Source organism: Alosa pseudoharengus, unplaced genomic scaffold, assembly GCF_046254945.1.
Source record: "Alosa pseudoharengus isolate Yale_2024_CS ecotype anadromous, Long Island Sound unplaced genomic scaffold, YU_APseudo_1.1 YU_APseudo_1.1_scf_23, whole genome shotgun sequence".
NCBI classification, from domain to species: domain Eukaryota; kingdom Metazoa; phylum Chordata; class Actinopteri; order Clupeiformes; family Clupeidae; genus Alosa; species Alosa pseudoharengus.
The window spans coordinates 20,665,544-20,686,391 of NW_027468685.1; the positions used below are offsets into that span (position 1 = coordinate 20,665,544).

The 20,848-nt window shown below is 47.9% G+C and overlaps 1 protein-coding gene across 1 annotated transcript in view; it reads right to left on the bottom strand.

The window, feature by feature from the left end:
* Positions 1 to 216: 216 nt before the first annotated feature.
* pvrl2l (PVR cell adhesion molecule related 2 like) overlaps positions 217 to 20,848 on the bottom strand; it is a 100,941-nt gene continuing 80,309 nt past the window's right edge. The window contains exons 7-10 of the mRNA XM_076301979.1: positions 6,798 to 6,933; positions 6,402 to 6,459; positions 5,748 to 5,828; positions 217 to 3,547 (exon numbers count right to left, since the gene is read on the bottom strand). Of these exons, the coding sequence (XP_076158094.1) occupies positions 3,344 to 3,547; positions 5,748 to 5,828; positions 6,402 to 6,459; positions 6,798 to 6,933 (479 nt within the window). The 3' untranslated portion in view covers positions 217 to 3,343. The remainder of the gene's footprint in view (positions 3,548 to 5,747; positions 5,829 to 6,401; positions 6,460 to 6,797; positions 6,934 to 20,848) is intronic.

Consider the following 20,848-nt stretch of genomic DNA (forward strand, 5'->3'; position numbering starts at 1 on the left):
GCAACTTTGGTGTACAGTGTAGGAACAGTTTTAATAATAATAATAATTCAAAGTTTTTTGATCAAAGTTTTAGTTGCTTTTCAACACACTGGCTACCCTTTCAGCATATTTTTTAAAGTGCAGGGTTCCACATAAGTCCATTGGACTGCCCTGCACATTGGAAAAAGACAGTATGTAAATACAAATACTTTTGAAGTGACCAAAAGGGAGATCAGATTTGGCTTACACATTTTATTGGACAACACCATGATCAGTCAATAAAACAGAACACGTTTGTTTTCAAAATGCGTACAAAACAAATGATCAATCAGAAATAAACATAGCAAAATCAAACATAAAAAAACGTAAAAAAAATTACAATCACAATGATCTCCAGTGTCTGGCATTTGCCACGCAGTCTAAGCATAACCTCAACCTTTGTAAAATTGAAGAGAATATGCAATGCGTTATTTCAAGAGCTAAAAATAAAGGTGACCAAGGCACGTTTGGTTGTTGACACTGAAGCAGCGAAGCACAATCTGACGAGGTGAGAGAGAACCAATATCGGCCGGTGTTATCTAATAATCACAGTTTGTGTATTTGGCATCAGAACATAAAACCTCATGGAATCATAAACCAGGGACGCGCAATGCCTTATTAAACTGCTATGAAATTCATTTTGTTCAAGACTTATAACATGGTTTCAGCAACTCAATATAAGCAATGCAAGGTACAGATCAAGCAGGTAGCCGACAATACCCTTAATCATTATTTTCTGTCACAAATGATTGTCGTTGAAACTTGTCTGGATATTGGTACAGTAATACATTATATCCACTTTTGGATCACAAACGTACACTCATAACAGCATGGAACAATATATATAGCCTATAGTACATCTCAACAAAAAAAAATACATCTTTAAAATAGAATATCACAGTTCAAAATAAGGGAAAGGATAGAAATATAACTTATTCCCTTTGACCATTTTTAGGGCGTGTGTGCAATGCGGTGATTGTCTGATACTGCCGTCTGATGGAAGCAGACCCATCCAACGTGTTTTTTATGCAAGCGCTGGGATCACTGTGCACTGTGCAGCATGCAGACTTTTGACAGCCCCATAAAAGGAGAATATACTAGTGATTAAAAATAATGTTATAGCATGTGCGTGCATCGTGTGTGGTACAGAGAGAGAGAGAGAGAGAGAGAGAGCGAGAGAGAGAGAGAGAGAGAGAGAGAGAGAGAGAGAGAGAGAGAGAGAGAGAGAGAGAGAGAGAGAGAGAGAGAGAGAGAGAGAGAGAGAGAGAGGGAGGGAGGGAGGGAGAGAATGTCAAGCCATGCGTGTGATGAGTATATCAATTGTGCTATAGGTCAGCTGTCTAGTCCTACAGTTATCTGTGAGATGTTTTGGTGGAATTACTTGCTGATATATTCATCTCATCTACTGGTCTCCATTCATCCATTCATCCTTCTCTCCATCTATCTGTCCAGCCAGTCTATTTATCCATCTACCTATCTATCTATATCTCACACTTCCAATGTGTAGACAATGTGTGATCCCATCAGTCTATCTATTATCTTACATATCTTACATATTCACTCTTGTATCCCACCACACTTCCATTCACTCATGCATCCCATCACCTATATATCTGTACATCAGTATGTGCCACAACAGACCTGACATCAGTACATCAGTATGTGCCATAGTAGATGGCCTCCTCTATGACCCACTTGTTCATTCAGAGAAGCCAGACCCTACAGTTCAACAGGATCAATACTTCAGTGGGTCTCCCCCCCCCCCCCCCCTCTCATCGTCTGACCTGTCGCTGGACACATGGGGAGACTCTCCTGTCTAAATTTAGCTTGACTCCAACTTGTACTCGAGCACAATTGAACGAAAGAGCATGAAAGCGTGGCATGGGGAAGAGAAGCGCGTGCTAACTGACCGCGGTGTCTATATGAGAGGACATGTTCCATTCGATGTAAACAAGAGTCAACACTGCCAATTCTGCTGCTCCCTCAAAAGAAATAAAGAAAACGAGAAAAAAATTGATCACCTCTTTAATGACTGACATTTTTTTTTTGTTCCCGACAACTTTTTTGTTGTTGTTGTTGTTATTGTTGTTCCCTCGTTTGTGCTTTGACTGCAATAGAGAGAGGCGGAGATGAAGAGAACAAAACAAAGAAAGAGATACCACAGAGCCCATGGACAATGGCAGATGCATCCACATTTTAGTTCTTTTCTTTAAAAAGCCATCAATCATGCCATGCATATTATATAGAATTGAAGTCCAAGTCATTTTCATACTGAAAACATCAGCATACAACCAGAATATACCCGTTGAAATAAAAAGCACACTTTTTTTTCATTTCATACAACAATGGCATTGTTATTTTTGTTTAATTTTGTTGTTGTGTTTTTCTACACTCTGTGCACATATGTACCTGACAATATATATTACTTCTTATTAGTATTTACAAAACGTGTCATTTAATACCCTCCCATGTTTAGCTGGGTAACTCAAAAGAATAAAACAATTTGGTTATGCTGCCCCGTCACCCAAAAGACAAAAACGAACAATTCTAATATTCCCAAATAAGAACGTTTAATAAAATGCGTAAAAGCTCAGCATACACTGCTTTGATATCGCTTTGATGACAGTCGAGAGGGTTCTTATGCACTGTAGCTCTTGTTGTTGAGTGCATAGGTTTTCACAACGACCTCTTATCATCGTTAAGCCTCTCTGTATATGCTATGCGCTCTCACCATCTAGTATACACTTATACCGCAGAACACTTTACATTAAAAACTCGCAGCCATTATGGTCTCTTATGATTGGGCAGGAATAATTGACCGTGTGCTTTGCCGTATGTGATGTGTGTGTGTAAACCCTTATTAGAAGTTGTATAGTTTGTCGACAATAAATCCACACTCAGTATTGTCAACTCTTGGCATTCAGCGTATGCCACAAGCCAGAGAGACAGGCCTTGCTCGCAGGCAATATCAGGGATTGATACTTAACTTCGGGGGGAAATTGCAATGAACCATTCAAGCTGTCCCATGTTTTGCATTGGTTTCACGTTTAGCTGGGTGGAGATGGTGGGAGAGTTGGCAATACTGAATGGAAGGGTTGGACAGCATCAGAGAGGGGGAGAAGGGGGGCAGATAATGGCGGTAGGGTGGGGTGGGGGGGTGGGGGTTGGGTAGGAGGAGGGTCTGAGTCCACAGTTGTAACTGGCCCCTGCACAGTCGTGGTAGGCACAGGGCAATGTGGGCACATCTCGGAGCTTGAGTTGGGGGGGTGGGGGGGCTAGGGGTCAGGGGGTGGCAGTGTGTTGGGGGTGCCCCCCGTGGACCGCTCTACACCAGCATGGGCTCGGACATGAAGCTCTCGCCACGCGCCACTGTAGCTCCGCTGTTGGGCAGTGGCGGCTCCGGGCCCTCGGGGTAGGAGTCGTCGGCCGTGGCATGGTTATCAGCGGGCATGTTGGTTGCCGAGCTGTCCCACAATGCTGGCCCGCTGCCATTGGCTGGGGCTCCATCTTGGCCCTCATCATCCAGATCCTGCAAAAGAGACAGAGAAAGCACAAACTTAAGCCTGCTGTGTTCTCAGATCAGCTCTGACATACACCTAGAACTTAGGTCAGAACACAATCGGTGGCTACCCTCAGGGCAGTTCAGAGATCAAATTCCAACAACTGTCTGAAAATGGCGATACAGAAACAACGCATCGAATTGTTGCTCTCTGTTCACTTCTAACACAACTGAGACTAAGAGTCTTTCATCACTATTATGTGAGGAGGAGCAGGTCTCAGATCAGTTATAGCTCAGCAGAGACGAACCCTAGGTGATACAGGATGAGGAGGTGCATATTTCAGTTCAGCTCTAACATAACAGGGACAAACAGCCTTTCACGACTGCGAGATGAAGAACAGTAGGTCTCAGTTCGGTTGTAACACGACAGGGCCTGACAGTCTCTCCAGACTGTAAGATGAGCAGGGGCAGGTCTGCAATCAGCCACCGCCCGCCTCCCGCCTGTCTGCTGGTGACAGACTCGGGCTGCGCTCCGCAGCGGGGGAGGCCTGGTAATTGGCTGTACGGTTATCAGCGGAGATGAAATAACTGGCTCATCACGTTAATCTCCCTCGAACACCGCTCCACCCCATCCCCCCCACATCCCCCCCCCCCGCCCCCCCACCAAACACCCCAACCCAATCAGTGGAGTTAGCGGTGGAGACGGCACAGTCCACCGCACCCATTCGAAGGCCATATCATTCCCATGGTTCACAGTTCATGTGATCCCTGTGAGTCACGCACCACTGCCCTTTTCTCACGCCGGAGATCCTCATTGAATGCCCCGTCCCTCTCAAGTACACAGCTCCGCATCACGCACACACGCACACGCACACGCACACGCACACGCACACGCACACGCACACGCACACGCACACGCACACGCACACGCACACGCACACACACACACCACTCAGTTTTCTTTTAAAACGCACTTTGTTGCTTGGGGCAACGCAATTCATAACAGGAACACGCAGGCGGGGGAATTATGCATCTCCACCGAGGCCCACGTCCTCCTCCACCTTCGCACGCCTGACGCAAACACGTGGGCATGTGTGTATGATAATGAGCACCCTTCCTTTAAGTGGCGCTCGGCGAGGCCCGCCGCGGTCGAAAATGGCATAATTGTCGACAGCGCGCATAAATGCAATGCAATTAGAGGAACGCGGACGGACGAGGCGGTCTTGAGAACTCAATCCGCCGCACGACGCAGCCGGCGAGAAGAGAAGCAACAGCTACGCTGCCACTAGACTTTGATTGGCGTGCCATTGTTGTGGAGGGGGTGGCCTTGCGAAAGTGGCTAGAGCGGCAGCATAGCGAACACGAGCTTGTTTGCAGATTGAATAATGAGCATGAAGTGTCTTGACTTGCACTCTCAAAAGCAAACAGAGGGCGAGTCCACACAGCCGGCGTAAAATCAATTAATGGCCATTTTAGCGAAGGGGTTACCGTAACACCGGCGGAAACTGAGCTCTCTCTCTCTCTCTCTCTCTCTCTGATGGCAGAGCACTTCAGAGCACGTTGAAACTTTCCAAACAACTGGGGCAAAGACAAAAACACCCACGTGGTGTAGTAGACTGTAGAGATGCTGGTGACAGCATTGATGAAAAATGTCACAGAAAGCGAGAACCTCCATCTCAGGTGTTAATTATTAACTGAGATGTAAAGTCCCTTGGATCACAGTTAGTCTGTGTATAGATTTAGACTGAACTCCACCTTCACACACACACACACACACACACACACACACACACACACACACACACACACACACACACACACACACACACACACACACACACACACACACACACACACACACACACACACACACACACACACACACACACACACACACACACACACACACACACACACACACACACACACACTTACAGTAAATACAGACCATGAAGTATTTTCTAGACTAAAGACAGAAGGTTTTTACATCCTAATAATATACATTTCATGTAGGAGATGTGCACAATTACAAATTATGCTAATAAGCACACAATTACAGCTTGCTGCATGAACACCACTTTCTTTTCTGCATGCTACTGAATGGTGTACTATACTTACTAAGATTATTGTTATTTTAGGTCATTATTGTACAGAGGGAGAGACTGGGCACACAGATTGCATTACAAAAGGTGAAATGTCAGAGTTCAGAGGTCGAAGCAGGGGTGCTTACAGTGACGGGCTCGCCGCCGGTCTCGTAGTAGATGTGACTGAGTGGCTGTGTCTCTGTCGATGGGTTGTGGGGCTTATTCAGCTGAAAGCACAGAGAGGGGACAGTGTTACACACACACATTCACACACACACACACACACACACACACACACACACACACAGAGTGCATCTGCAAACACACACCCACACACCACACCAACACGCTTACACGAGTACACATTAACCCCATTTTAACCCCAAAGCCTGAGGCTCCTTGCCATTAAAAAATGAGAGCAGAATACATTTCCTTCATCTCTCTCTCTCTCTCTCTCCCCCACTCACTTTCTCCTCTTTTTCCCCTACTCCCCCCATTTCATGCAAAAACCCCTCACGCTCTGCTTCATGATTCCGAGCGAATCCGGCAAACTGCTGCTGCTTGAGCAAGCCTTGCTACAGTATTCATTCTTTTTCTCTTAACGTCTCTTGGGAACACAAGCTAAATACATTTATATGCAGAGTTGTTGTTTTAAATGTGACAGCTTCACGATCTATGCACACACCACAAAAGACGATCTGAAAACCCACGACAAGCAAGCAGTCAGTCAGACAGACAGACCGACAAGCAAGCAACACAGACAGACAGATGGATAGACAGACAGACAGACAGACACTCACCATCTCCGTAGAACTGCCCATCTTGACAGGAGGTGGGGGCTTGTGCTTTGGGGGAGCACTGATTGGATGAGAGAAGAAGAAGAAAAAGTCATTATCGTTTTTCATAAGCATCTCCTCTTACTGGCACTATACATATTAATGAAAACCTTTCGAAGAGACGGAGAAAAAACATAAATGAATATTAATATCATCAAGGTAAAAAGTGCCTGCTTCAGTGGGTGTGTTGAATGTATTATTAAGCACAGTATAGGTTCATGTACAATGCGTACGGTGTATGTGTTTGTGCGTGTGTGTGTGTGTGTGTGTGTGTGTGTGTGTGTGTGTGTGTGTGTGTGTGTGTGTGCACGCACTGTGACACACACACACACACACTTAAAACACTTGAGCTAGTCTTACTCGTCATTCTCAGCGTTGAGTTGGCGCTTGCGGAGCAGGAAGATGAGAGCTCCAATTAGGCACAGAAAGATGACCACTCCAATGATGCCGCCGATGATGGCCCCTGTAGCATTACCTCTAGGTGGCTTACGCTTCTCTGTGAAAGAGACAGAAAGAGACAGAGAGGAAGGGAGGGAGGGATGGAGGGGGTGGTGGAGGAGAGGAGAAAATGAGATAATTAAATGAAATGAACTTCATTAAAAAAAGATCAATCAGTCGTGCAGTCATAAAAGCAAAAAGCCTGCACTTCCTCATCAGTGCCCTTGAGTGTGTGTCAGTGGCATCTTTGTGTTTGGGAGCCGGGGCATGATGTTGGCACGCGTTACCGCGGGGACTACAGACAATAAACGCAAGAAAAGAGAGAGAGAATTTCCTCTCCCCTCATGTGACACATGGGGGTGAGTGAGTGAGGTGGGGGGAGGTGAGGTGATTGGGCGGTGTGGGGGATATAGGGGGGGGTTCTCTCTAGCAGGTTAGCACAGCACTGGCGCCAGACAGCGCTCGCTAAAATTAGCCTCCCCGCTGCCTTGGTGAGAGGCGGATCATATGCTGATTATAGAGCGTGAGGCTCGACGCCTTATTTTTAATCTGCTGCTGCTGCTGCTGTTCTATGTGTTGCTACTGATGCTGCTGCTGCCGCTACTGTCACCGGGATGCTGCAGTTCCGCGGCTCACAAGTGGGGGAGCTGTGGTAACTTGAAAAAGGACCATCGCAAAGTGAAGCGCGATCGGAGCTAGTCGCTGAGTGCCGCTAGGCTCCCCAAGTGCCACTCCCTTGGGTTAAATGAGTGGGAGAACAGCCCTTGCACACAGGCACAGGGAGGAAAACACACACAGGCACACACACACACAGTATTTTTAGTGTCTCGGCTCATTTCCATGGCAAAAATCTCCTTGCTGGCATTAACAGTGTTTTCTCAATGCCTCCCTTTCCTCTCTCTTTCATAACACATCAGCAGGTGGTGTCTGTCTGTCCCCCTAATCAACCTTCACTCCCGCGCCATCCATCGTTCAAACACACACTCGGTCTCTCTCTCTCTCACACACACATAACCACACACACACACACACACACAGTCTCCATCTTTTTGCTCTTGTTCTCTCTCTCTCTCTCTCTCTCTCTCTCTCTCACACACACAACCACACACACACACACACACACTAACTCACACCCAAGCTCACCCAGTTAAACCCTATCAGACAAGAGGGAAAGGCACCCAAGGGGGTGCTTCAATTATTTAGTATCTGCAAACCAAAACAGGGAAAATGAGCAAGAGGCAGAAGGGGAAAGACGAGCAGTGCAAACAGAATGAAAGAGTGAGAGATAGCAAGCGAAAGAAGGGGGGGATGGAGGGAGGGGGTGGAACGGAGGGATGCAGCTCAGACTGCACATCTCAACATTGAAAATTGACAGTGGGTGATTGAGCTATACACACACAAACACAAAAACACACGCAAAAACAAATAGGCGCGCACACACACACACACACACACACAGACACACACACACACACTTTCATCTGTTGCCAGTCCCACGGGGTCCCTGCGTCCCCCCCCCCCCCGGCGTGTTTTTATCAGAGGCGCTGGATATCGGCGTTTAAGCGCGAGCGCGCAGGGCTATTGATGTCTGCGCGTCGAAGCTAACGCTCGCCCATAAATAACAGATGAGCCAGTGTCACCAGATCAAAGGACAACACGTTCCCATGGATGGAGCGAGCTGATGTGAAAGACAGAGATTGAGAGATGGAAAATGGAAAGAGACAACGGGTGGGGGGGGGGTTAAGGATAGGTAGTGAGTGACACACACACACGCACACACACACTTTTGCAAACACGTATAGCAGTAAACCCCTCCTCTTGGCCTAAGCCCTGTTGGCGGCTTGGCAGAGCAAGGCCAACGGATGGCACTGAAGCGGCTCTGCTGCCTGGGCCGGCGGTCTCCAGCTCGGACAAAAAGGCCCGGCTCAGCACCGACAAGAGTGTCGCTGTCTGTACCGCCAGCCACCGGAGGGAAACCACCCCAGCGTGACTCATTCACTGAATGTACTGAGGCGTGGAGATAGAGAGAGAGAGAGAGAAAGGAAGAGAGAGGGATGAAGAGAGAGAGAGAGATGGAGAGGACGAAGTGAAGGCGGAGGGTGGCTGGCAGAATAGAGGACAGGAGTGAAAGAGACGACTGGCAGAACATTCACACAGGCACACACTTACGCAAGCGCGCGCACACACACACACTCTCACACACACACACACACACACACACACACACACACACACACACACACACACACACACACACACACACACACACACACACACACACACACACAGACACACACACACACAGAGCAACAGCAGGAGCTGCAGCAGTGACTCGCTGTTCATCCTCATGATGTTCCCAGAAACCTCCACCACTACATCTCTCTCTCTCTCAGCCTTTCTCTCCTTCTCTCCTCATTTCTACCTCCCTCTCTCCCTGCTCTGCTTTCATTGTTTATTTTCTCTTTCTTTCACTGACTCTCTCACTTTACTACTATCCCAGTGCTCTCCCCATAACAGTTGACTCATTTTATTTCCCTTCCCCTGCTGCCCTCTATTCTATTTCAGTGAAATCCTGTCAGAAACTCATTCTGTCTGCTATTAACACCACAACTCTCTCTCTCTCTTTCTCTCTTCGTCTGTGTGTGTGTGTGTGTGTGTGTGTGTGTGTGTGAGTGTGTGAGTGTGTATGAGAGAGAGAGAGAGAGAGAGAGAGAGAGAGAGAGAGAGAGAGAGAGACTAGGTAACATCACTCAAGTCAACAGCATTGCACATAAGTCTGTCAGAAAACACACACACACGCACACGCACACACACTTTCTCCTCTCCTACACAATGCTACAATTAGTGGGTAACCACAAAGACCCAGCTTGTCCATTGTCATACTCCACACACTCTTACAGATGCACACATCAGAGGCACTGCTAAGAAAAACACACACACATTTCATTCTCTTCTAAAACACACAAACACACTATTATTCAGGCACACAGACGTCCATCTCTTCTAAAGCATGGATGCATACAGCTTATTCTCTCCTTTTGTGCTACACATACTCACACACACTCTCACTCACACACACTCTCTCTCACACACACACACACACACACACACAAACACACACACAAAAACCATTTAGTTATTGAAGTCAGCTAAGGCCATTGACCCAACCAATTGTGAGTGGGAGGCAGGGAGAGAAGCAGCCTGCTTTGCCAGAGTAAAGAACGGAGAGGAAAGAGAGACAGGAGTGAAGAGAGAGAGAGAGAGAGAGAGAGAGAGAGAGAGAGAGGGTGAGTAGACGGAGGGAGACAGAACGTCTTTGTTTAAATAATAATCAGTGGCAACAGACTGACTCCTGAATCATCATGTCTCAGTCCATCAGTCTGAAAACTTTAACAGCAAAGTGCTTTTTGTGGTTCATAGAAGCGAGCAAGGGAGAAAGGGAAAGAGACGATAAACGAGAGAGAGAGAGAGAGAGAGAGAGAGAGAAAGATGTGGAGGTACAGTAGGGGGAGGTGTGGATAGCCTTGGTGCTCCTGCACTGTCCTTGCTGTCCTGTGACTCTAAAAGCTTTACAAGGATCATGATAATTGAGATATGAATTCTTAAATCTGCCTGGCCAGAGCCGGCATCAAAACTGCCCCCTTCCAACACACACACACACACACACACACACACACACACCCCTGCCAGCCCCCTAACACTGAGCCACACAAAGAGGATTACGACAGCCATCAAGCCCAGAGACACAGACAACACATTCACACACACAGACAGAGACACAGACACACACGTTTCATAGGGTTCAACCTAGAGCATTCCCACACCCGCTCTCTCACCTCCCCCCAACCCTAAAATCCACTTTTCAAGCAAGCGTCCGATTGGCCCAGTTCAGCCAGCCGTGCCAGGCTGTTCGCGACCCGATTGGCCGGCCAGCGCCTCCCTGCTGTGCCTGGCCCGTTATCTCCTGTTGCTCCCGGGGCCGCCTGATAACAAAGACCACATTCCTCCAGTACCCTCCCTCTATCCCTCCCTCCCTCCCTCCCATCTATTCTCTCTTCTCCAACTCCCTCTCTCCATCCTCCACCACTCCCCCTCTCTCTCTCTCTCTCTCTCCCACTGATAGAAGAATGCAGGCGGGCGGCTCCCCGTGGCCGTGACTAACGCTGACCTGGGGCTCACTGGAGCACAAGGGGGGGTCCCGGCCCAGCCAGAGACATGAGTCAGCCAGGCTCCATGACTGATGGAGAAACTTAACAGCTGTGTGCTGATATTTTATAAATGTGTGTGTGTGTGTGTGTGAGAGTGAGTGAGTGAGTGAGTGAGTGAGTGAGTGAGTGTGAGAGAGAGAGAGAGAGAGAGAGAGAGAGAGAGAGAGAGAGAGAGAGTGAGTGTGTGCGTGTGTGAGAGATGATGGATAGATACAATGATATGGCGAAAGAGTAAGAAGGATGGGTGAAGGTTTGTCAATGAGAAGTGAGCCGACCAAGGTTAAAGTGTGTATGAGTTTTTGGAGCGTTTCAGAGAGAGAGAGAGAGAGTGTGTGTGTGTGTGTGTGTGTGTGTGTGTCTGTGTACAGCTCTAAAATATGTGTGCTGCTGTGCCTTTTTGCAAGCTGGGATGTGTGTGAGAGTGTGTAAGTGTGTGTATATGTGTGTGCGTGTGTATATGTGTGTGTGTGTGTGTGTGTGCATCCCTGAGTGTGCGAGGGAGATTGAGAGAGTCCACAGGGGATAAAGATCCATTTTCAAGCCACCCATCCCAAAGAAGGCTTTTGGTTAGGAGCTGGCCGAGTGAGCAGAGACTGGCTGTGACTTTGCCCCATCTGCTCTCCTCTTATCAGATTAAAGCCACTCTGCCTCGCCTCCCTCCTCTCCTCTCCTCTTTTCTCCTCTTTTCTACTCTCCTATCTATCCTCTCCCCTCCTTTCCTCTCCTCCTTTTCTACTCTCCTCTTCTCCACTTTTCTCTCTCCTCTCCTCTCCCTTCCTCTCCTCTTTTCTTCTCTCCTCTGCTCTCTGACTCACAGACTCTATTGCTCTTTCTCTCAGACACACAGTATACACACTACACACAAACAGATTTGCACAGACCCCCCCCCCCCCCCCCCCCACACACACACACACACACACACAAACCTGCCCTTGAATCAGATATGTAGCTACACACTGACTCATTTATTGAACCATGTCCTTCATAGGTCATTCACAGGTACACACGTTGAAACCCTTTCAAAACCTCACGTGCCAGGAAAAAAACTGATGAAAACAAACAAGCCTATGCAAAAAAAAAAAAACACATTGACCTCATTCCTGTATACGTTCTGTATACATCTATACGTCCTATACACATGTATGTAAGTATGCCGATCTATGCTTCTATTCAAATAGCGGAAAAAATATCCCTTGTACTGTACACTCCGGTCCTCATGGACTGGGCTTTCAGTTCAAGCATTAGAATATTCAACAGAGACACTCCTGTAGGTATGCAGACTGATGTGGCTTTTCAAAATTGCACACACTTACTCTCAAACATGACAAGCATGCACTAGCTCAATACAGATGTGGCCCCCTCCTGTACTTTGCGTTTGCATTTGGAGGGAGAGAGTGTTCTTAGTTCCAAGCTCTTCGTTTTTCCTCCTTCTATTCTCTTTTCTCTCATCTATTTTTCCCCATGCTCACGTGGGCCACGTCCCTGGCACCGGGGCTCAGCAGGGTCTTGGGTGACCTGTTTTCCTGTGTGTGTGTGTGGTGTGTGTGTGTGTGTGTGAGAGTGTCTTTTGTGTGTACATAGAACCACCAAAATTGTGAATACATATGTGGATGTGTGAGTGTGTGTATGTGTGTCTGTTCATGAGTCTGTTTGTGTGTGTGTGTGTGTGTGTGTGTATGTGTGTGTAGGCTTGGCAGAGTGGATCTCCCCCCAAGGCAGCCCAGTTACCAGGTAACTGAATGCATAAGTGATGAGGCCTGCGTGAGCCAGCCACAGTGGCTTGTGGAATGTCACTCACGAATGGAGCAAGAAAGTGTGTGTGCGTGTGTGTGTGTGTGTGTGTGTGTGTGTCAGAGAGACAGAAAGAGAAGGAGGAGAGAGAGATGGAGGGCACAGGTTAGGGAACAGAAAGAGGAGAGCGAGAGAAAGAGACAGGATGGAAGACGAGGGACTTGCACAACGTCAGAAAGTCAAAGAACAAGAAAGACAAACAAGAGAGAGGCACAGAGGCAGAGAGAGAGAGAGAGAGAGAGAGAGAGGGGGCAGAGAGAGAGAGAGAAAGAGGTAGAGGCAGAGGCGGAGAGAGAGAGTAGAGAGATGCAGAGGGAGAAGGGTTGGTGAGAAGGAAGAAACAAGCTGCACCAAAGTTAGAAAGTCACAGGAAGAGAGAGAGGGGGCAGAGAGCGAGGGAGAGGGGAGAGAGGGAGCAAGGGAAGGAGAAGGAGAGAAGGAGGGGGGGAGAGAGAGAGAGAAAGGGAAGGGGAGGAAAGCGAGTGCAGCATGCACAGAAGCGTGATAAAGACATCAAACCAAATAGACTTACAAACTGCACTAAAGAGCTAGCCTCGTGAGACCATCCTGATCTCGCGAGCTTCAGGGTTTCACTCACAGATCAGTCTGGATACTTTCCGTTAAAGAGAATTTGGAGCAGTTCACCAAACGAACGTCCAATCAGCGTTGGCTTTGAGGCGGGTTGAGGTGTGACGCAACGAACAACATGACGGCATCCACAGAGAAGTTTTATTCAAATTAGAAAGTATTCCTGGGTAAACTGTGAAGCTATGAGTCTCAGCCATGCAGCTGGGAGGAATGAACGACACAGACATCCTCCACGGCTGATTCCAGTTCATAATGGAGGAATATACTTTCTTCAGAAGTGTAGGGCCTACCGTGAAAAATTGATGGGAATTGTCGTTGATTAGGTTCATAAATGGTAAGTTAAAACATCTTAACGTTTGTCACGTTACCTAACTTAATTGTATGTTAAACGGCATTAGAAGAATACTTTGTTCATCTAATTGGTTGATTTGGCCCGTCGACAAAGTTGGTGATAGACAGATGGTTTATCCAATCAGCTAACCAGTATGTCCGCCCCTTCCCAAAAGTTCTTCAATGAAAAGTTCCCAGATGGATATGCGGAGCAAATCCATCTGGCGGAGTCAGGTTACTAAAGAGCCCAAACAGCCCAAATATCTCAATAGAAGAACACAATGAGAAGAGAGGCTATATTTACAGCTCCCTCTCTTTGAGAGTGGAGCGTGGCACCGCTGTGCGGCGTGCAGGGCGCCCGGGGTGGTCCATTGGAAGCGTTGTCACAGAGAGTGGCGGAGCGCCTTGGGTGGCGCTGACAGCTCAACCCCACCCCCAAAAAGCGGGCTCACGCGCTGAGGCGGGGGGCTATAAGCCACTGGGAGCCGCGCTGCTGCCACCACCAAACCACGCCTCTCGGCTGTCTCACGGAGGAAACGGCCTGCCACTGTGTGTGTGTGTGTGTGTAAGCATTCAAATTTGTGTATGTGTGTTCAGATTTACTGTATGTTTGTGTGTGTGTGTGGTGTATGTTTGTGTGAGATAGTGTACAGATTTGTGTGTGTGTGTGTGTGTGTGTCATGTCTTGCCTCTGGTGTCAGTGTGCATATCTCCATACACTGCATGTGCATGTCTCAATGTCACAGCAACTTACAGTTTTGGCATGCATGACGCTTCTCTCTCTTTCTCTCTCTCACTTTTCCTCCTCTCTCCTTCCCTTCTCTCTCCCACTCTCTGCCTCTAGCCCTCACTGCTCCTTTCTTCATCTCTCTCTCTCTGTATCCCCCTCTCCCCTCTATCTCTCAATTCCCTCCATCTCCACCCCTCTCTCCTCTGTCTCCCTCTTCCACCTCCTTAATCATGCACCCTCACTCTCTCCTTTTATCCATCCCTCTATCTCCCTCTCTCCCTTCTTTCCTCTCTGTTCCTCTCCCTCTCTTTTCCTCTCTCTATCTCCACCTTCCACCTCCTTAATCATGCACTCTCCCTCTCTCACACACACTCTCTGTACCCCACCTCTCCCTCTCTCTCTCTCATCCCCTCTTTCCTTCCTCTTACTCTGCCCTCCCTCTTTTCTCCCTGTGGATGTCACTGATCTCACAGATGTAAGAGTGCTGTCGGCTCTGGGGACGACTCGCTGTCTGCCGCACCCCTCCCCTCCCCTCCCCTCCCCTCGCCACCCCACGATACGAGAACAGGAGTCAAGCGTGTCAGCGCGTCGAGGGGATTGTGGGATGGCGCGCTGGCGACTCGGGCAACAGCTTCTAGTTTTTTTTTTCGGCGTGTGTGTATGCTCGCTGCTTCGAGATTAGGCTCTATTTGAATGATAATGTGAGTGAGAATTTGAGTGAGGGGAATGGTTGGAAGGGGGGGTGGTGGTGGTGGTGGTGGTGGGGGGGGGGGGGGGACAAATGTGATGAACATTTGATCGCACTGGAGCTTTGAGTTATAAATATCTCATTCATTCATGCCTAGGGTCGGCAGACTGTAATCCACAGTTAATTCCCCCCCTTCCACCACCCTCCTCCAAACTCGAGCGGCGCGTCTTGGTCTCAACGACTGCGGAGTGTGTTTGGAAAGGCCTGCAGCCGAGAGCTCCGCGCTCACGCGCGCCATTGACCTTGCGAGGGGCTCTGTGCGTGTGCGCGCGTGCGCCTGTTGGAAAATTCTCAATTCACTTTTTTCTTTAATTGGCAGCTGCTGCTCCCCCTTTCTTTCGGCGCTTTGTGATGGTAAATGTGTTTCTGCACCCGTCGCAGATAGAAGAGATTGCCTTCTCTCTCTTTCACTCCGTTTTCCTGCTACTCACTCTTTCTCTCTCTCGTTTTTTGCTCTTTCTTTTTTCCACTCTTCTCTCTCCCTCTTTCTATTTTCCTCATTCTATTTCTCACTGTGGGGCGGCAGCATGTTCTCCCTGCCAGCCTGGTGACAGCAAATCAGACCTCCCCTCCACCCTTCTATTCTCTCTCTCTCTCCCTCCCTCTCTCTCTCTCCCTCTTCCTCTCTCTCTCCGTGTGTCACGCACACCAGGCGAGCTGGCTGCCCTTAATCACTGTCTCTCAGTGGGGTTTCCTCTCCTCTCCTCTGTCCTTTCTCTTCTCTCTCTATCCCCCTCTCTCTGCCTTTTCCCACTCCACCACCCCTCCCCATCGCCATCATCTAATCTTCCTCACCTCCTTTTTTCACCTGCACAATGCTCTCGACCTCTGAGGCTTATCTTCCATTTTAGCAGTTTACTTTCTAGCCACTTCACTCACTGTTCTCTTCTGCTCTCGGTTCTACCCTGTGTGTTCTACCCTGTGTGTTCGACCTGTTCTCCATTCTGTTCTATACCTTTCCCCCTCACGCTTCACCATTCATTCTCATGATACTCCTCCTTTCCATCTCCTGAAATCTCCCTCTCTTTTCCACTCTCCCAATCTCTCCTCCACCCATTCTGTTGTCATCCAATCAAAGCCTCCCTAAACCCGTTTTTTCTCTCCTCTTCTAGACCCAGCTGTTGCATCCCTCTTTTTGTACGCCATCCTTCCTCCCCTCCCGCCTTCCCTCCAACCCCGTCTCAACAGCGATACAGCAAACATATGCCGGCCTAAATCGCTTTAATGTGCTTAAACCCCAAACGCCAGCCATGCTTCTTATTTTCCCTCTCTTACACTCCTCCCTCTCTCCCTTCCTCTCTCTCTCTCTCTCACTCGTTACACTCACAGTCCTGTTGAAAAGAGAGCAGCTGTCTAGTGGCCTTTAGCAGATGTCTGCTGTTAATGTGTCCAGATAATTTAGCGTCCCTCGACTTCAGGTGGTCGGTATTTTCTCTCCTGCTACACTCACCATGCCACTCACCCTCGGGCAATCTTCGAAATTACTTTCCTTGCGTGTAATTGTAAAATCTTACAATACCTATCCACCTCCAGTCCAACGCATAAAAAAAAAATCCTCCAAGAAAGTCTGTGATGGTAGGTACCATAACAGTGGAGCACTTAAGGGGCCAGGTCAGCCTAGGGCGGCACTTCTGTTCCTGTTAACTGCCCTAGTTTACTGCACTCGGGTCAGTTATCGCATGCTCATGACAGCCATTCAAATTTTGAGGATTTAAGAATAGGAAGGAAAGAAGTAGAAGGAAGCAGAAAGAATCTAGAAACTAGAAACAAAATGGCTGCCTCTTCCCTCCAGTCATTCCATGTCTCTCTCCCTCAGGGGAGTGCCTGGATCTTCACCACCAGGTTGAGTTATTGGTTATAGCTAGAGAAGCAACAGAACTGCCTCCACTGAGAAGAAACAAAATGGCTACCGCCTCCATCCCTGTCAGTGCCAGACCGCCCTGCCTCAGGTTAGAGAAGCAGTCTTGTTAATCAGGGTGAGTTATTGGGTGCAGCTACAGTAGGATTGACCTCGGCGACCCCGGAATGGTCGGTCCCCTCCCTTTCATGTCTTCCTCTCCTACAGCAACTAATAAAACTGTAACACTCCCGCTTGCTCTCTCTCCTCTGCCCCATCCCTCTCCCTCTCTTTCTCTCTCTCTTTCTCTCAATCTCTCTTGCGCTCCCACTCCCAAACCATTTTTCCTGCTCTCGCCTCCTAACTCTCCAAGCCTGTCGGGAACATAGGGTTAGTTTTCTTGTCATCCACCCACAAACACTCTCTTACACACACACACACACACACCCATACACACTTAAACGCAAACACACAAGTGTACACACACACACACACACTTCAGCTTGAAAGCACATGTACACACACACCCATGCACACTTAAACGCAAACACACAAGTGTGCGCACACACTCATCCATCATTGCTGTCAGGCTCCCATGCGGTCCTCCACCTCCTTACTTTTCAATGGAGAGCCAGGGACAGAAAGTGATGGAGAGGGAGACAGGGAGAGAGGGAAAGAGAGACAGAAAGACAGATAGAAAGACAGTAAGAGGAAGACAAACACAGTGTGTGTGTGTGTGGGTGGGTGGGTGTGTGTGTGTGTGTGTGTGTGTGTGTGTGTGTGTGTGTGTGTGTGTGTGTGTGAGTGAGTGAGTGAGTGAGTGAGTGAGTGAGTGAGTGAGAGAAAGAAAGAGAAAGAGAGAGAGAGAGAGAGAGAGAGAGAGAGAGAGAGAGAGTGAGTGAGGGGGAGAGGGAGATCAGTAGAGGAATGCGCTGACTCGAGAGAGAGCTTCCAGTGCACTTAACCTCCATTACTGGGTTTCTCAGTCAGCCTTTCACCCTGGCCACAAGGGAGGAGAGAAAGAGATGGAGGGAACGAGGGAGGAAGAGAGGAGAGAGGAGACCGAGAGAGGGAGAGAGGGAAAGAGTGAGCGAACACCTCGAGAAGCAGAGCGGTTAAGTGTGTCGGGACACTGAAGGAGCCTAGCCACACGTATCTGGATTAGACCTCTTTTAGGAACGAGAGAGCCATGATGACTGCTGGGATGGACTAAGCCTCCAGAGGCACAAAGGATGGAAAGAGAAAGAGAGAGAGAGAGAGAGAGAGAGAGAGAGAGAGAGAGAGAGAGAGAGAGAAGAGAGAGAGAGAGAGAGAGAGAGGCTTTTCTGAATTCTGAATTTAAAAATCCTTTATTGGACCATAATATGCAGAGAGAAGATAAAGGGAAGAATAGAGAGAGAGTATATATGGGGGTAGAGGTGGGGAGTAGAGCATGTACAGTTCGTTCTGAATGAAATCACATTTGGCTCTGAAATCAAACCGCATGAATAGAGGAATAGTCATCATGAGATTGAGACGGAGAGAGAGAGTGAAAGAGAGAGGTAGAGAGAAAGAGACAGAGAGAGAGAGAGAGAGAGAGAGAGAGAAAGTGAGAGGCGAGAGAAAGACGTCACATAGGTCAGTTGTGTGAGACCGTGAGGGAGAGCGTATAAGTGAGATTGAGAGCAGAAGTCAGAGAGAGTTTAGACATATAAAAAGAAAGAGAGACTGATAGAGAAATTGAGAGAGAGAGAGAGAGGAAGGGTGGGAGAAGGTAAGAAAAGGAGGAAGGAGGTGGGGGGTGAGAAAAGCGCGGCTTCCAGAGTATTTCGCAGCCCACCGATCCCAGCAGCAGGCCCAGCCGAGATCAAAGCGCCGATTTCCCGTCGACCTGCACATCTGAGCGCGCTTGTTTTCCAAATCTCCGGGAGAACATCTCATTCCCTTTCAGCACGGGAGACCCACCGCTGCACCCGCACGCAATAACAAACACCAACACCAAGGGGTGGGGTGGGGACACACACAACAGGCGTGGAGGTAGAGGGAGGGGAAGAGGAATGGAGGAGAGGAGGAAAGGGGGATGGAGGAGGAGGAGGAGGAGTACAAATGTCTCCCACTGCGACGCGTCTATTTCAAAAGCCCACTGATTGAACTCACACGCAGGCTGGAGTCATATTCTTTAGAGGCGAGGAAATAGAGGAGCAGGAATAGTGAAAGGAGGAATAAAAGGTTCTTTTTTTTTCTTTCACACTCTCCCTCCTCACCACCTCTCTCTTTCCCTCCCTCCCTCCCTCACTCTCTCCGTCTCTTCGTCCCACTCTCCCCGTAGAGGCTTTGTGCAAATGCTGCGGATGGACATGGCTTTCTGCACCTGTGGACCGAGAGGGTAATTGGTCCTGTTGCTAGGTGCCGCGGCCGGTGCCGTCACTCGCCTCCTGTTGCCGTGGATGCAGACGGCAAGGGGTTGCATCTAGCTGTGCAACCAGTGCTGATAGCATGCTCACACACACACACACACACACACACACACACACACACACACACACACACACACACACACACACACACACACACACACACACACACACACACACACACACACACACACACACACTCCTCAGCTCTGCACAAATGCAATTTCCGACTAAATAATGTAATTAATATGCTTTCAAAAATGTATTCGTGTTTAGGGCTATTGTTCAGCAGAAAAGAGTGATGCCTTTACTGCGGTGAAAATGGAATTGAAAACCACATTATACTTGTAAATTAAAAAAGACAAAGAGCACAGTCAAGAAATCTTTAATCTTTAGACCAAGGAAACTTATTTACGTATGTAGACGGACATAAAATTGTTCAGTTTTGCATTTCTCCAGTTCCTCAGAGAATAATGTCCTGTTATGGTCTTTGCTGTTATGCTGCTATTTGAAGAGACAAATAAAGGTCATCTTATGTTATTCTGGGAGACCAGCACTTTAAGGGACAATATAATCCATTTAGGCACTATGGGTAATGCAAGGTTATTTCAAATTCAAGACGGACATCATGTGTTTTACATGTCTGAGCTTCTTTTTGCCAAGGTCATGCTTGTCGAAGGTATTTTTCCTGCAGAAATAAGTATCTAAGCAACATTACAGTTACATATCTGAAACAGCTAATGTCGATTTACGGTAAATCCTTCAGGAGAGTTTGAAATGTATGGTACAAAGCTTTAAAATCTTTGTGTAGCCTACTGTTTCACAAGAATTACAATGAGCACACAGGCCCAATTTATGTTTTAGCCTCCCTCCAAATTCCCAGATATCTTTGGATCAATGCGCCGTCCAGTCTAGTCTGCTTTCATTCAAATTACAATTTCATTTGCTTGTGAATGTTTCTGAAGCTAGTGGCAGACAATTAGTCCCTTGGTTTTTGGCCTGATTACTTCAGTGCTACAGTTTTTAGCCACAGCTGCACTCTCATCTATTCATTTATGTGTGAAAGCCAGTTACACAATGAGCTGTCAAGGTCCACACCAAATCAGTTAATAAGATTCTCTTCATCTACTTCTGTGTTCATGTTGTAGGCCTTAGATGTATTCAGCATTTATGATCACATTCCTATAAGGCCTTTACACTGGCAAGGAAGCATTATCCCATAGCATAGGCTTTAAAGATGTGTGCAAAATAAAGGGAAACATATGAGAATGAAGAAAAAAAAATGTGAGCCACCTTATCATTAAATTCAATATATCCAATGACATTTTGCCCAATTTGTCCTGAGCTT